General features: G+C 46.7%; 1 protein-coding gene across 1 annotated transcript in view; it reads left to right on the forward strand.

Moving 5' to 3' along the window:
• The first annotated feature begins 4,509 nt into the window (after positions 1-4,509).
• The window catches only part of TYMS (thymidylate synthetase), a 37,011-nt gene continuing 26,169 nt past the window's right edge, over positions 4,510-15,351 (forward strand). The window contains exons 1-3 of the mRNA XM_033933777.1: positions 4,510-4,828; positions 13,414-13,487; positions 14,342-14,516. Coding sequence (XP_033789668.1) covers positions 4,618-4,828; positions 13,414-13,487; positions 14,342-14,516 — 460 coding nt within the window. The 5' untranslated portion in view covers positions 4,510-4,617. The remainder of the gene's footprint in view (positions 4,829-13,413; positions 13,488-14,341; positions 14,517-15,351) is intronic.

Genomic DNA, 15,351 nt, shown 5'->3' on the forward strand with positions numbered 1-15,351 from the left:
ATTTTGAAAGAAACAAACTTCTGATAACCAGCCAACATGGTTTTTACAAGGGGAGATCAAGCCTAACGAACTTATTGCACTTCTTCGAAGGAATTAACAAACGGATGGACAAAGGAGACCCCATAGACATCATATATCTAGATTTCCAAAAAGCCTTTGACAAGGTGCCCCATGAACGCCTACTCCGGAAACTGAAGAACCATGGGGTGGAAGGAGACATACATAGATGGATCAGAAACCGGTTGGTGAGTAGGAAACAGAGGGTAGGAGTGAAGGGCCACTACTCGGATTGGAGGAGGGACACCAGTGGGATCCCGCAGGGCTCGGTGCTTGGGCCGTTGCTATTTAATATATTCATAAATGATCTAGAAACAGGGACGAAGTGTGAGATAATAAAATTTGCGGATGACACCAAACTATTTAGTGGAGCTCGGACTAAAGAGGACTGCGAAGAATTGCAAAGGGACTTGAACAAACTAGGGGAATGGGCAACAAGATGGCAGATGAAGTTCAACGTTGAGAAATGTAAAGTATTACATGTGGGAAACAGAAACCCGAGGTACAACTATACGATGGGAGGGATGTTATTAAATGAGAGTACCCAAGAAAGGGACTTGGGGGTAATGGTGGACATGACAATGAAGCCGACGGCACAGTGCGCAGCGGCCGCTAAGAAGGCAAACAGAATGCTAGGCATAATCAAGAAGGGTATTACAACCAGAACGAAAGAAGTTATCCTGCCATTGTATCGGACGATGGTGCGTCCGCATCTGGAGTACTGCGTCCAATATTGGTCGCCGTACCTTAAGAAGGACATGGCGTTACTCGAGAGGGTTCAGAGGAGAGCGATGTGTCTAATAAAGGGGATGGAAAACCTTTCATATACTGAGAGATTGGAGAAGCTGGGTCTCTTTTCCCTGGAGAAGAGGAGACTTAGAGGGGATATGATAGAGACATAAGATCATGAAGGGCAAAGAGAGAGTAGAGAGGGACAGATTCTTCAAACTTTCAAATAATAAAAGAACAAGAGGGCATTCAGAAATGTTGAAAGGGGGCAGATTTAAAATGAAGGCTAGGAAGTTCTTCTTTACCCAGCGTGTGGTGGACACCTGGAATGCGCTTCCAGAGAGCATAATAGGGCAGAGTATGGTACTGGGGTTCAAGAAAGGGTGGGACATTTTCCTGCTGGAAAAGGGGATAGAGGGGTATAGATAGAGGATTACTGCACAGGTCCTGGACCTGTTGGGCCGCCGTGTGAGCGTGGGGATACAGTACTGTTAGGTGACTTCAACATGCCTGATGTGGATTGGGACACACTTTCCTCTGCTTCCGGCAGCAGCAGGAAGTTATTAAACTCTATGAAGGGAGCACTACTCAGGCAACTGGTGATGGACCCAACAAGGGAGAAAGTGTCACAGAGGTCTCGGTGGGCGACACATTGGCCTCCAGTGACCACAACATGGTATGGTTCAATCTTAGGAAAGGTTTCACTAAATCTACCACACTAACCAAGGTCCTCAAATTCAAGGACACAAACTTTCAAGACATGGGAGACTTGGTTCACCAGGCACTACAAAGCCAAGCAGAAACCGATAATGTGGAAGAAATGTGGTCAACTTTGAAAGCCACCATACAGGAAGCAACAAACCGCTATGTTAAATTAGTACGTACACGGCGCAGAAACAATAAGCCGCAGTGGTTCACTGCGGAGATCTCGGACCTCATCAAGGAGAAGAAAAAAGCATTCATTTCTTACAAACAATTGGGGAAACAGGACTCTAGAGTAGACTATCTGACCAAGTCAAAAGCCATCAAAACAGCAGTTAGGGAGGCCAAATTCCACATGGAGGAGTCTCTAGCGAAGAACATCCAGAAGGGAGATAAATCCTTCTTCAGGTACATCAGTGACAGAAGTAAAAACTCAGGCGGGATAGTACGTCTTAGGCAGGGGTATCCAATGTCGGTCCTTGAGGGCCGCAATCCAGTCGGTTTTCAGGATTTCCCCAATGAATATGCATGAGATCTATTAGCATACAATGAAAGCAGTGCATGCAAATAGATCTCATGAATATTCATTGGGGAAATCTTGAAAACCCGACTGGACTGCGGCCCTCGAGGACCGACATTGGACACCCCTGGTCTTAGGAAACCAGACGGAGACTATGTAGAAAAGGACTTGGAAAAAGCCCAACTGTTAAATGAATATTTATGCTCAGTCTTCACCCGAGAGGCGCAGGGACTCGGCCCTCAGCTACAGACAAGGGTTGACACAGTTGACCCGTTTAGTAAACTATAAAGAGTTTTACCTTATGCAAAATTGTCATTTCTTTAATAAGACATTAACAATTTTTTTCTGTGGCCCTCCAAGTACTCTTTTTTTCTGCAGCCCTCACATTTAAAGTTTAATATCTTTTCTTTCTCAAAACTGACATATTTCAATCACTATATTGAAAATAAAATCATTTTCCCTACCTTTGCTGGCTGGTGACTTTAGTTTTCTGTGCTTTTAACTATGTTTGCAGGGCCTTCTTGTCCTTTGACTATTTTTCTCTCCATCTTCACTTTCTGCTTTGCATCCATCTTTGGCATTAACTTAATATTCAATTTTTCTGCTTTCTTTTCAAAATCTACGTTTCCATGTCTTACCTTCCCTTCCTATCTCTCTCTTCTTCCATCCTATTTCCATAGTCTGACATCTCTTTCCTTCCTTTCTCTCCCTCCCTCCTTCCTTCCTTCCTTCCTTCCTTTCCTCTGGTCTGGCATCTGTCTCCTTCCCTCCCCCCATGTCCTGGCATCTCTCCCTCCCCCTCCATGGTCTGGTATCTCCTTTTCTTCCCTCCCTCCTATGCACTTGGCACCTCTTGTTCCTCTCCTTTCCCTTGTCTTCCTTCTCCTTCCTTCCCTCTCTTTCCCCAATTGGGTGCAGCAGCAACAGAAGTAGCATTTCCCTTCCCCCTTTCCGGTGCAGCAGAGGCATTTCTCTTCCCCCTTCCCTCTCTCTCCCTTTACAGCAGCAGCATTTCCCTGGGGTCCCCCTTTCCTATGCAGCAGCATTTCTCTTCCCCCTTTCCTATGCAGCACCATTTCTCTTCCCCCTTCCCTTCCTTGTGGAGCAGCAGCGTGTCTGGCCAGCTCAGTCGATTGTTCCGTTCAAAGCCGCGGGTGGCGGCTCCTCGTGAGATCTGCGTGGATAGCACGAGGAGCCGCCACCCGCGGTTTTGAACTGAACAATCGACTGAGCTGGCCAGACATGCTGCTGCTCCACAAGGAAGGGAAGGAGGAAGAGAAATGCTGATGTGGATGGCGCCAGGAGCCGCCGTCGGCCACAGCTTTGACCAGAAAAATCAACTGCAGCAAGGGAGCAGTTGATTATCACTTCCAGACTGCGGGCCGCAAAATAGTACCTGGAGAGCCGCATGCGGCCTGTGGGCCGCGTGTTTGAGACCGCTGGTTTAGAGGGAATAGTGTCCTTGTGGTTACATCTCTAGAAGGAATAGAAGCTGGATAGAGATATGATAGAGACTGAAACACTTTATTATACCCATTCTTGTTGTCACTGGTGTAAATGAGGTATTTTCTGAAATAGCCATGGGACTAAGGTAGGGTTACCAGACTTCCGGATTTCACCGGACATGTCATCCTTTTGAGAACATATCCAGGGGTTCAGATGGCTTTTCAAAACCCGGCACTTTGTCCAGATTTTGAAAAGCTTCCAACGTTGGGACGACATCAGCAAACGCACAGATGCAATGTGGTGGCATCATGTGCACACACGCAATGTCATTGTGTCAGATCCGCGCATGCGTGGATGCCATCCTGACAAACGAACAGGTTGAGGGGATGGGGCTGGGGGTCGGACATGGGCAGAACTGGGCGGACCTGGGGGAGTGGCCATGGGTCTAGACTTTCTTTATGGAAAATCTGGTACCCCTAGACTGAGGTGTGTCTAGGGGTAGAACCAAGGCAGACTGAGAGGTGCTGGGAGCATGTAGCAAAATCTCCCTCTCAAAAATTGGGCCCACTTGGCAGCTCTATAAAATGATAGTTGGGTTCTGTTTTTCTTCAGGTACAAACTGTAGTGTTTGCATGTCATCATCTGCATGATCACAGTCTGTCAAGTATGTCAAAACAGAAAGATTAAGAACCAATGCACTAAAGGCATGTTGAACTCAAAATGCTCTTATTAGGTGTATTAAACCTAATCCCTACTAAACATTAACTACAGAGAATCTGCATAAAATTAATGTTTGAATACACTACTCAGAAAAGCCTAATAATCTCATTTTACTTAGAAGACAGATCTGAGCATCTGATTAAACCCAACTAATAGAGTTTAAAAAAAAAAACAACCAAAAAACTGAGAATAAAAGTAAAACAAAATCAACAGTACAGTATATTATTAATTGAGTAAACGGAAGCACATACTGTGACAGTAAAGCATGATAAATAATGAATATTGTGCTAATTTAAATAAAATAGCAGATTGGAGCACAGCAGCAGGCTCCTCCTCAAGTCTACGGTCCAATTGGGAGAGGAAGAAAAACGCGCGAAGATTTGGGAAAGAAGTGAGCCGCACGCGCCATCCGGGAGGCTGCAGCGGGGAACGTAAACGCCAGAATGCCGGCCGTGACCGAAGTAGAACAGCAGTTGCCACCTCCCTCTGGCTCAGCTAAGGAGCTCTGTCCCGTGCAGGCGGAGCCGCTCCACGACGAGCTGCAATACCTGCGCCAGATCGAGCACATTTTGCATCGCGGGCTCCAGAAGCAGGACCGTACTGGCACCGGTACCGTCTCTGTGTTTGGTTTGCAGGCGCGCTACAGCCTCCGAGGTGAGCGGGAAGGGGTAGTGGCGATGAGGTCTTAGCACTTAGGGAAAATAAAGAGGTTGACGGTTTGCAGACGGGGGGAAGCGGGCACCAAAGTTACATAGAATGCTTTCTGAATATCTTTTATTTATAAAGTGGTGTAACATTTTATTTAGTAGCAATAAAGCTTTTTATCTTGAAGAGGGGATGTTTTTTAAAAGGGCGACCTTTGCTGCTAGTAATACCGCCTCGGCTGTTCATAATACAAGCACAGGTGGGGGCCGGGGGAAAGTTTTCTGCTCTGCCCGTTTTTCTATCCATCCCCCCTCCCTTCGCTTTGCGGAATGCGCAGCTCAACATTATTCCTAGGAACGAACAGAACCCCGGGTAGAAAAAAACATGAAACTGGTATTGGTATTTTGCCATCCCTCAGCACATTTGTTGGCGGGCTCTGTCAAACGAACGGATTGGGGGTGGTGTTTGCATGACAGTCCTGACGTGTGCAGCGTTAACAGAGGGGTGGTCTGTGCATGCAAATCGCAGTGGGTAGCATAGCCGCCACTAGCTGCCGGGAGAAAATAACTTTGGCAGGAAGGATCCGAGTTTTAGCTCCCAAAAGTTTCTCATCAATGTATTTTGAATTGGCCCAATGAAAATATCGCCTACACTTTGTCTTGTTTTACTTTTATTTCAACAAAAAAAAATTAGTCTGATACCCTGATATTTTTCTCCAGGGAAACCCTAGGACACGTGACTCTGCCCCGTTCTGCCTCATCTCACCCCTTCTGCCCCCACAAAGCCTCCTCTCTTCTGGAGGAGCTCCAGCTGCATCTGGAGGGCATGGCACATGCGCAGATGTATGTGATGTCATCTGCACATGCTCAGAGGCCCTCCAGATGCATCTGGAGCTCATGGTGGCTTTCCAAAACCTGGGCAAACGCCGTGTATTGGAAAGTCCATCCTCCTCTAAAAAGAAGACATGTCTGGATTTTCCCTGATGTCTGGTAACCCTACCCCTGAAAGTGTCTCCACCTTGGGTGGTGTGGGAGGAAGGATTTTCAGGGCTGTCACTAAGCCAAGAAGGGCTGGAATGTTAGAAATACGCAGATAATGGCCAGTTCTGGTACATCCCTTCTGGATTCTATATGCAAGGTGTCCAATCCATAGCCGCGATCCAGTAGTTGCAGAAAACTTCTGAAGAAAGGGAGCCACCTATAGTTTAGATTTGTGCAAGCAATCCATGCAGAAGTCTGTATCTGCTCTGCTTCTTTTTCTTGTTTTTTGTGCTTTAAAGTTTGTTTTCGTTGGCTTTGGTGCTGAGTGACCTCTTGTGGTGGTCTTCTGCCGGAGGAAAGGAAGTTGTTCTAATTAGTCGGACTGTTGCTTCACCTGGAATCTTAATATTGTTCTGCAGGCTCTTGTGGAAGCCCCTTTTGAACCACTGAAGGTTGCTATGCTTTTGGATCTGACGATCAAAACTTTCTTTCTAGTGGCTATTGTTTCTACATGGCATATTTCGGAGCTTTAGGCTCTTTCATGTGGAGAGCCCTTTCTACAGAAAACAGACTTTGTAGTTCTCCATACTGTTCCTTCCTTTCTGCTGAAGATGGTTTCTAATTTTCATGTCAACCAGGAAGTTCATTTACCTACTTTTCATTCTACGGAGTTTGTGTGAAAGGTTCAGATCATGCACAGACTGGACGTGTGGAGACTCATCCTCCATTATTTGGAGAAAACTAATGATTTTCACCTTTTAGATCATCTCTTTGTCCTGACAATGGTTTCTTTCAAGGCTCACTTGATTAGGAGCATTGCTGCATTGTGGGCAGAAGCTCGAGCAGTTCCTCCAGATGAAATGTGCATGGTGGTTACTTAGTCTTCTTTTCAATCTTTACTAGATTTTACCAAGTAGATGTGGCAGCTCATTATGACTGCCACTTTTGGGACTTCGGTGTTGAGGGTAGGCTCTTCTGTTTCTCCCTAGAGAAACCGCAAGCCTCTGCTTGCGTATAGAATCTGGAAGGGATGCACAAGAAAGAAAGATTGGTATCTTTCTGGTTTTTAAAAGGGCGACCGGTTGCTGCTAGTAATACCGCCTTGGTTGTCCATAATTACATTACATTAGTGATTTTTATTCCGCCATTACTTTGCGGTTCAAGGCGGATTACAGAAGAGGATTTCTGGACATGTCCAGAGGTGTTACAGAGTACAGCGGGTTGCTTCAGAGGACTGAAATGTTTCATACGGTGTTAGTTAGTCTTTATGGATTTCTTGAATAGCAGGGTTTTTATTTCTTTTCTGAAAGTTTTGTAGATTGGAGAGTTGGTGGTCTAGTTTTGCTGCCTGTGTGGCTAGAAGGCCATCGTACAGTTTTTTTCCGTTTGATTTCTCTGGAGGGTATGTGAATGGTGTCTGGGTTCTCCTGTGTCTGGTTGTGGTAGTTTGGATTAGGTGGTCGTCCAAGTAGGCTGGGCTGTCACCATTTATGGGTTTTAATAATAGACAGTAGAATTTAAATACAAGCACAGGTGGGTGAAAGTTTTCACGCTCTGCTCGCCTCTGTTTTTCTATCCATCCCCATTCTATATGACCTGCACTCTCAGTATATACTTGGTTTTTCTGAATCTCCTGCCTTAGTTTTTCATCCTTATCAGGCCATAGTATCTTCTAGCAAGCAGACAGGCCTTGTGGGGGATTTGACTCTTACATGAGTACAATTGTTTCTGGTGGCAGGCTAGTTCTATATTGTTCTAGCTAGCGGGCAGGAAACAGAGGGTTGGAGTCAAGGGCCAATACTCAGATTGGCAATGGGTCACGAGCGGAGTTCCGCAGGGGTCGGTGCTGGGACCTCTACTATTCAATATATTTATTAACGATCTGGAGACGGGGACAAAATGTGAGGTTATCAAATTTGCTGATGACACCAAACTCTGCAGCAGGGTTAGAAACACGGAAGACTGCGAAGACCTACAAAGGGACCTAACGAGACTGGAAGACTGGGCAAAAAAGTGGCAAATGAGTTTTAACGTAGAGAAATGCAAGGTCATGCATGTAGGGAAAAAAAACCCGATGTTCAACTACAAAATGGGGGGAACACTGCTAGGGGTGAGTAACCTGGAAAGGGACCTGGGGGTGATGGTCGACTCATCACTGAAACCATCGGTGCAATGTGCGACAGCCTCAAAGAAAGCAAACAGAATGCTGGGCATCATCAAAAAGGGTATCACGACCCGGACGAAGGAAGTCATCATGCCGCTGTATCGCGCAATGGTGCGCCCGCACCTGGAGTACTGTGTTCAATACTGGTCGCCGTACCTCAAGAAGGACATGGCGGTACTCGAGGGAGTGCAGAGGAGGGCGACTAAGCTGATAAAAGGTATGGAAAATTTTCCATACGCTGACAGGTTAAAAATGCTGGGGATGTTCTCCCTGGAGAAGAGGAGACTTAGAGAGGACATGATAGAAACCTTCAAAATCCTTAGGGGCATAGAGAGAGTAAATAAGGACAGATTCTTCAAACTGAGAGGAGCCACAAGCACTAGGGGTCACTCGGAGAAATTGAAAGGGGACAGGTTTAGAACAAATGCTAGAAAATTCTTTTTTACACAGAGGGTGGTAGACACATGGAACGCGCTTCCGGAGGAAGTGATAGGCCAGAACTCTGTACAAGGATTCAAGAAGGGTTTGGATAGGTTCCTAGAGGATAAGGGGATAGAGGGGTACAGATAGAACTTGAGGTAGGTTATAGAAGTGGTCAGAAACCACTTCACAGGTCGCAGACCTGATGGGCCGCCGCGGGAGCGGACCGCTGGGCGAGATGGACCTCGGTCTGACCCAGTGGAGGCAACTTCTTATGTTCTTATGTTCTTATGTTCATAACTATTTGTGTCAACTGCACTGAAATGAGAGGTAGCTGCAGTATACAAATAAATTGTTTATGTTATGTTTATTAATATTGTTATTTTTTTCTTGCAGAGCAGAAGAGACTTTAGTTATGTTTCAGGGGTGTTTCCTAGTGCCTCCTCCTTTGTTATTACCTTGTTCAATTGTGGTTGCTTGTCTTTTGGACGTAACTATAGGTGCCTCTATCTCTCTCTCAGTAGCAGGAAGATGTACATGGTGAGAAAAGTATTGCTTTTCTGCAGTGGCGTACCTAGCATATGTGACACCCGGGGCCCATCATTTTTTGGCACCCCCCCATCTGTACGAAAAACATGATTTTTAGTAACAAGCCACATGTCACACATGAGTACCTAGGAAAAGGCAGCATCTTACATACTGCAGTGAGCAGTACATCATCAATACACCCATTGTAAAACTAAACAAGCCAGACTAGTACAGATCAATCCTGCAGTCAATCCTAACAAAAAACCATGTCTTTCGAACACACAGAACATAGAAAACACCTTCGCCTAGTATGGAATATGTAATCACAAACTAACCCCTCCCTCTTTTACAAAACTGTAGTGTGGATTTTAGCCACGGTGGTAACAGCTCTGACGCTCATAGAATTCTGAGCATCAGAGCTGCTACCACCACGGCTGGCGCAAAAAAACGCTCCACAGTTTTGTAAAAGGGGGGATAAAAGAGAAATACATAGACAAAGGTTAAATTGAACCAGTAAGAAACTGGACTCTGCATACAATGCACCACAGAAACAGTGACACATGTCTCCTAAAGTAATAAATAAATAGAAAATTTTTTTCTACATTTGTCTTATGTGGTTTCTGCTTTCCTCATCTTCTTGTAACTCTCTTCCTTCCATCCACTGTCTGCCGTCTCTCTTCCCCTATATGGCATCTTTTCTTCCTCCCCCTTCCATCTCTCCTTTCACCCCCATTGGTCTGGCATCTCTCTCCTCTCCTTCCCTCTCCCTTTCCCTTTTTTCCCTCATTTTCCTTTTCAATTTATTTTCTGCATCTGTCTAGATTACGTTCTTACTACCCTCTCATCACTGTCCTTTTTTACTGTCTACCTAAAGCTAACCACCTCTTTCCCTTACCCCTCCAGTGTTTCCCTAACTCAATCCTTTTCTCCCCATCATGTGCCCTCCTTTTATTTATCCCATCCTTCCATCATGTACCCTCTTTCTCCAACCCTTCTATCTAGTACCTTCTCCTCTCTCTGTCCACTTCCATCTAGTGTCTGTTTCCCTCTTTCTCTCCTCCCATTTCCTTCCTGCATTTGCTCCCTTATCTCTCCCATCTGCACTTCCAGCCAGCATAGGCTCCCCACTAAAATCCAATGTCTGCCCTTTCTCTCGCCATCCACCCCTCTTCAATCAGCATCTGCCCCCTTTCTTTCCCTCCAATATCCTTCCCCCTTATGTCTCTCCCCTTTCTCTGTACATCAAGTCGATCAGCACCACCCTTCCATATCACCCTGCCCCATTTCTTTCCCTCCACCACTCTTCCATTCCAGCACTCCAGCTCCTTTCTCTCCCTTCATGCAGCAAGGTCCCATGATGACTGTAGCTGACGGCTGCCAGTCCACCCCACACCGACGTACTTGCTCTGGAGCAGACACAGCAGCCGCATGCTGGAAGGTCCCGCAATGACTCGTCTGCTGGCTCTGATCTGGCAGACGCAGGGAGTTGTGACAAAGTCTCACAATGACTGCGTCTGCCAGGTCCATCCCCTCCGATGTAACTTACTTCTTCCGGAGCAGTCGGCAGACGAGTCATCGCGGGACCTTCCTGTACCTCAGCACGACTGCCGACTCTGCTGCAGAGAAAGTAAGTCAGAGGTAACATGGCCATTTATTTTTTTTCATCAAAAGGAACATCTATTAATTGACTGTGTATTCTTTCTTTCATTTCTTTCTTTCTGCATTCAGGCCCAACAATTGTCCCTTTCTATTCCCTCCCTCCTTCCTTCCTATGTCCTTGGTGCCCCCAGTGCCTCCTTCCCGTGTCCTGGGTGCCCCCAGTGCCTCCTTCCCGTGTCCTGGGTGCCCCCAGTGCCTCCTTCCCGTGTCCTGGGTGCCCCCAGTGCCTCCTTCCCGTGTCCTGGGTGCCCCCAGTGCCTCCTTCCCGTGTCCATGGTGCCCCCAGTGCCTCCTTCCCGTGCCCATGGTGCCCCCAGTGCCTCTGTCCCGTGCCCATGGTGCCCCCAGTGCCTCTGTCCCGTGCCCATGGTGCCCCCAGTGCCTCTGTCCCGTGCCCATGGTGCCCCCAGTGCCTCTGTCCCGTGCCCATGGTGCCCCCAGTGCCTCTGTCCCGTGCCCATGGTGCCCCCAGTGCCTCTGTCCCGTGCCCATGGTGCCCCCAGTGCCTCCGTCCCGTGCCCATGGTGCCTCCAGTGCCTCCTTCCTGTGTTCATGGTGCCCCCAGTGCCTCCTTATGTCCCCCCACTGCCTTCCAGATTTTGTCCACCCCCAAAGCCAGCCTGCCTATCTGCCTACCTATCTCCCTCCTTCCCTGCTGCGCTAAAGCCAGCCAGATTGCCTTCCTACATCCTGCCCTCCCGGCCGCGGGAAAAAAAAAAAGCGCTTCTCCCCTTCCTTTCCCCTGGCCCATGCCTGCAATCTTACCTCCCCCTCCCCCCCCCCCCTGCTGACAAGAAGTCTTTCCGACGTCAATTCTGACGTCGGAGAGGACGTTCTGGGCCAGCCAATCACTGCCTGGCTGGCCAGGAACGTCCTCTCCGACGTCAGAATTGACGTCGGAAAGACTTCTTGTCGGTGAGGGGAGGTAAGATTGCAGCAGCGCGGGCTGGGGGAAAGGAAGGGCAGGAGGACCCGGACCTGGCCGGCTGTGCACCCCCCCCAAGCCGTGCACCCGGGACGGACCTCCCCCCTTGGTACGCCACTGCTTTTCTGCCATTACTGGATCACGGCTATGGATTGAACACTTTGATTATAGAATCCTCCAGGGATGACCAGAAAGAAGATATAAAGTAAGAGCCTAATCTTCCAATGGCTCATCTGGTCTGTCCAGCCACAGCATCTTCTATCTTCTGTCCATCCACAGCATCCACTATCATTTTCTCTCCTTAAGAGATCCCACATGCTTGTCCCATGTTTTCTTGAATTCAGACACAGGGCCGCCAGATTCTCAAACCTTACTGTGCCTTTATCGATTGTCGCTAAACTGGTTCTAGCCAGTTTAATGTGCCAGTATTTTACTGGCCGATTATCAGAATGGCTCACTGTGGTCTTTTATGAGCTTCCTAGCAGACTCCGACTCTGCCATGCAAATGTAGTACAAGGTCATTAATAATAAAATAGGCTCATTAATATTTAAACAACCAATCCAGGCGATTTTTTATCATCACCGGGTGATTCTTAAATCTCATTGAACTATATTTGAGTGCAAAATTTTCTGGCAGTGTCTGAGCTGTCGTAGCTTTACTTTCTGGTAAGTGCCTGGGCATTGATTGGCTCAAGCGCTGACAGGAAAGTAAGGCTTGACAGCTCAGAACTCCTCCCACAAATTTAAACTAAAAAGATCCCGACTTTTGCCGCTGGCATTCCCAACCCCTCAATAGCCCTCACACCTTTAAATTGAAAGATGGTAGGAGGGATGCCCACTCCCTCCTGCCACTAGCATCTTACACCCCCCCACCCCTGTATCTTGGAATTGAAGGATGGCCAGAGGAATGCCCACTTCCTCCAGCCAGTAAGCCCGCCTCTGGGATGCACTGGGAGAGGCCTAAGGCCCTGATTGGGTCAGGGGCCTAAAGCCCTGCCCAGGAGAGGGGACTTAAGCGCCTGAGCCAATCAGGGCCTTAGACCCCTTCTAGTGCATCCCAGGATGCACTGGGAAGGAGAAGGCTGACCATTTTGAAAAGGCAAGCCTGCTTGAGGGAGTGGGCAACCTGCTGGCCGTCCTTCAGTTTCAAGGTATGGGGGGGCTGGAAGACGCTGGTGGCAGGAGGGAATGGGCGTCCCTGCTGCCAATCTTGTACAGGGTGTTGGGGTGGGTCCAGGCAAGGGGGTGTGTCGGCTGAAGTGGGGACTTTTCTTTCTGCTGCTGTCCCTGCTGGTTAATCAGCTGAGCTGACAGAACTCGGGGAGACATGTGTCTCAGTTGATCGTGGCAGGGAGAGCAGCTTTGACAGAAGGGAGGAGCTGTGCTTAGCGATTGCTCTTCTGAACAAGTGCCAGATATAGTTCCTCCTGCTCTTTCCTCCGATTCTCCGCACAAATAGCGTGCATATAATTTGCAGAATTTGTCTCCTCTCCCACCCAACCCACATCCACCAGTGTCTACCCCCTCTCTCCCCCACCCCTTTTCCACCAACGTTTGCACCTTCTCTTTCCATAACCCACACGCATTAGCGCCTGTCTCCTCTCTCCCACCCATCCCACATCCAAAAGCATCTGCCCCCTCACTCTTCCCCACTCCACATCCCACCAGTGTTTGCCCCCTAGCCTCCCCTTGCCCCCTAGCCTCCCCACAACTGCTGCTGCTTTCCCAAAACAGCAGTGGCAATCTGAAACAAATCAGCTGCGGGACCTTCTCATACATATCCAAGGCTGCCAGCTTTGCCCTGGAAGAAGTGATGTCGGCCTACTGGCCTACTATGTGTCTCTTGCCACCTTTGTCCTTTTGAAGTTTTCTTATGAATCAGATGAGTAATTACTGTTTGTATTCCCTGATTTTGCAGATCAATTTCCTCTCCTGACAACAAAACGAGTATTCTGGAAAGGTGTTTTAGAGGAGCTGCTGTGGTTTATCAAGGTATAGGATGTTTGACAGAGAAATGGCTTACTTTTAAGTATATGATTCTGCAGTACATTGTTACTTAAGAGGTAGCTAACAGCTGCAGGATAAGGTGCTGAGTTACATAAGGTTTTTTCCCATACGTGTAAATGTTTAAACCACCCCCACCCCCTCCTTCCCAATAAAAGGTAAGGAAGTAATATTGGTGAAGGGGGAGTGGGTCCAATTCTGCATTAGTACCTGTGATGGTTTTAGAGGGAGGATACCCCTCCCCCTACCCATTCTAAACTATACATGTGGGTTTTTCTGTAATCTATGGGAGAGTCACTAGAATTGCTTGGGTTTTGCCAAGTTTTTAAAGCAAAAGTACATGGGAGAAGCTGTGTGGTCTCAAAAGGACAAGGCACAGAGTTGTAGTCCTTTTTAGCATCATTTTCTCAAAGGTTAATTTTATACTGACTAGTACAGTTTTCATAGTTTAATTTTGTCCTCCTTCCTCCCAAATATGTTGAATAGTGCCTAATAGGGCAGCATGGTTTTCCAAATATATTTTTGAACTTTTGAGATTGTAAATCTTCCAATACTATTTTTTTCTTCAAATTCTCTATAACTTTGCCATGCACTTCTAGTTGTCTTTAGTTCTTTCTTCACTCCTCTGGATTTTCTGCTTGCTGTAGCAGGCTGGGTACAATATTAATCATATCTCATTAACTCAGAGCTTGTCTCCAGTCTTGGATGTTGTAGTTTGAGATCATGGGTGTGTGGAGAACACTCTCATGTCTCATTCTTTGAAGTTTTCTGCTGGTTCTAGTTCACTTGACTATAATGTTGCTTGGATCTAGCTCTAAATTTGTTTACTGTTGTTGTAATAGGGCTCTACAAATGCAAAGGAGCTCTCTGAAAAGGGGGTGAAAATTTGGGATGCCAATGGATCACGGGAGTTCTTGGATAAACAGGGTTTCACCTCCAGAGAGGAGGGAGACTTAGGACCTGTTTATGGTTTCCAGTGGAGGCACTTTGGGGCCGAGTACAAAGATATGCACACAGGTGAGGAATAAGAAACGTTTACATTGGGTATCAAATATGGTAATGAACAAGACAACTTTGTCATCAGTAAGCTGTCCAATATCAGTACAAGATCTCTTGATGCTGATTTTCTTAATTTTTGATTAGAGGCATATGTATCCAAAATGGATATACATGAGAAAAATCAAAATTATAAGGCAAACCCAGTGTATGCCAATTTATCTCATGCATATTCATTTTGCCATTGCTTTTGCCAACCATCTTATAGGTGCATGGGGGAAGAGATTGCAGGGTATAAAAGGGAGGCCTACTTGTGCCTTCTCGCTCAATTATGAAAAGTTCTGGGGCCTTGGGTGATCTGATATGAAGTCTTGCTTCTTTTCATATTACCCTCTACTGCATTGCATCTTTATGCTAGCCTTAGTTGGCACACAAGTTTCCACATTACAAATAGTGTATTCAATTTTAGTAGTTTATTAAGAAGCGGTTGCAGACACTTTGCATGTCCACTGTGCTAGCAGGTTGTGCAGTTTAATGCTTTGGCCCTTTAGATCCTAAATCCACTGGGAACAGGAAAATACCTACTATTCCTGAATGTAAATCTCCTTGAGCTACTACTGAAAAAGGCAAAAATTAAATTCAACTATCTTTGATCACTAAGCTCCCTTCCCATACCCAAAGAGGACCTAAATAAATTATCCAGAAACATGGGGGTCAGTAGATCTACTTTCTAACAAATAAAGTAATATATAAAGCAAAGCTAGACAAATGGGCCATAGAACTGTCTAATTCTTGCCACATAATCTCTCCCTTAACTTTTAAGTTGGTTGGGGACTAAAAAGAGTTTTTGGGTAGG

Source organism: Geotrypetes seraphini, chromosome 2, assembly GCF_902459505.1.
Source record: "Geotrypetes seraphini chromosome 2, aGeoSer1.1, whole genome shotgun sequence".
Taxonomy (NCBI): Eukaryota; Metazoa; Chordata; class Amphibia; order Gymnophiona; family Dermophiidae; genus Geotrypetes; species Geotrypetes seraphini.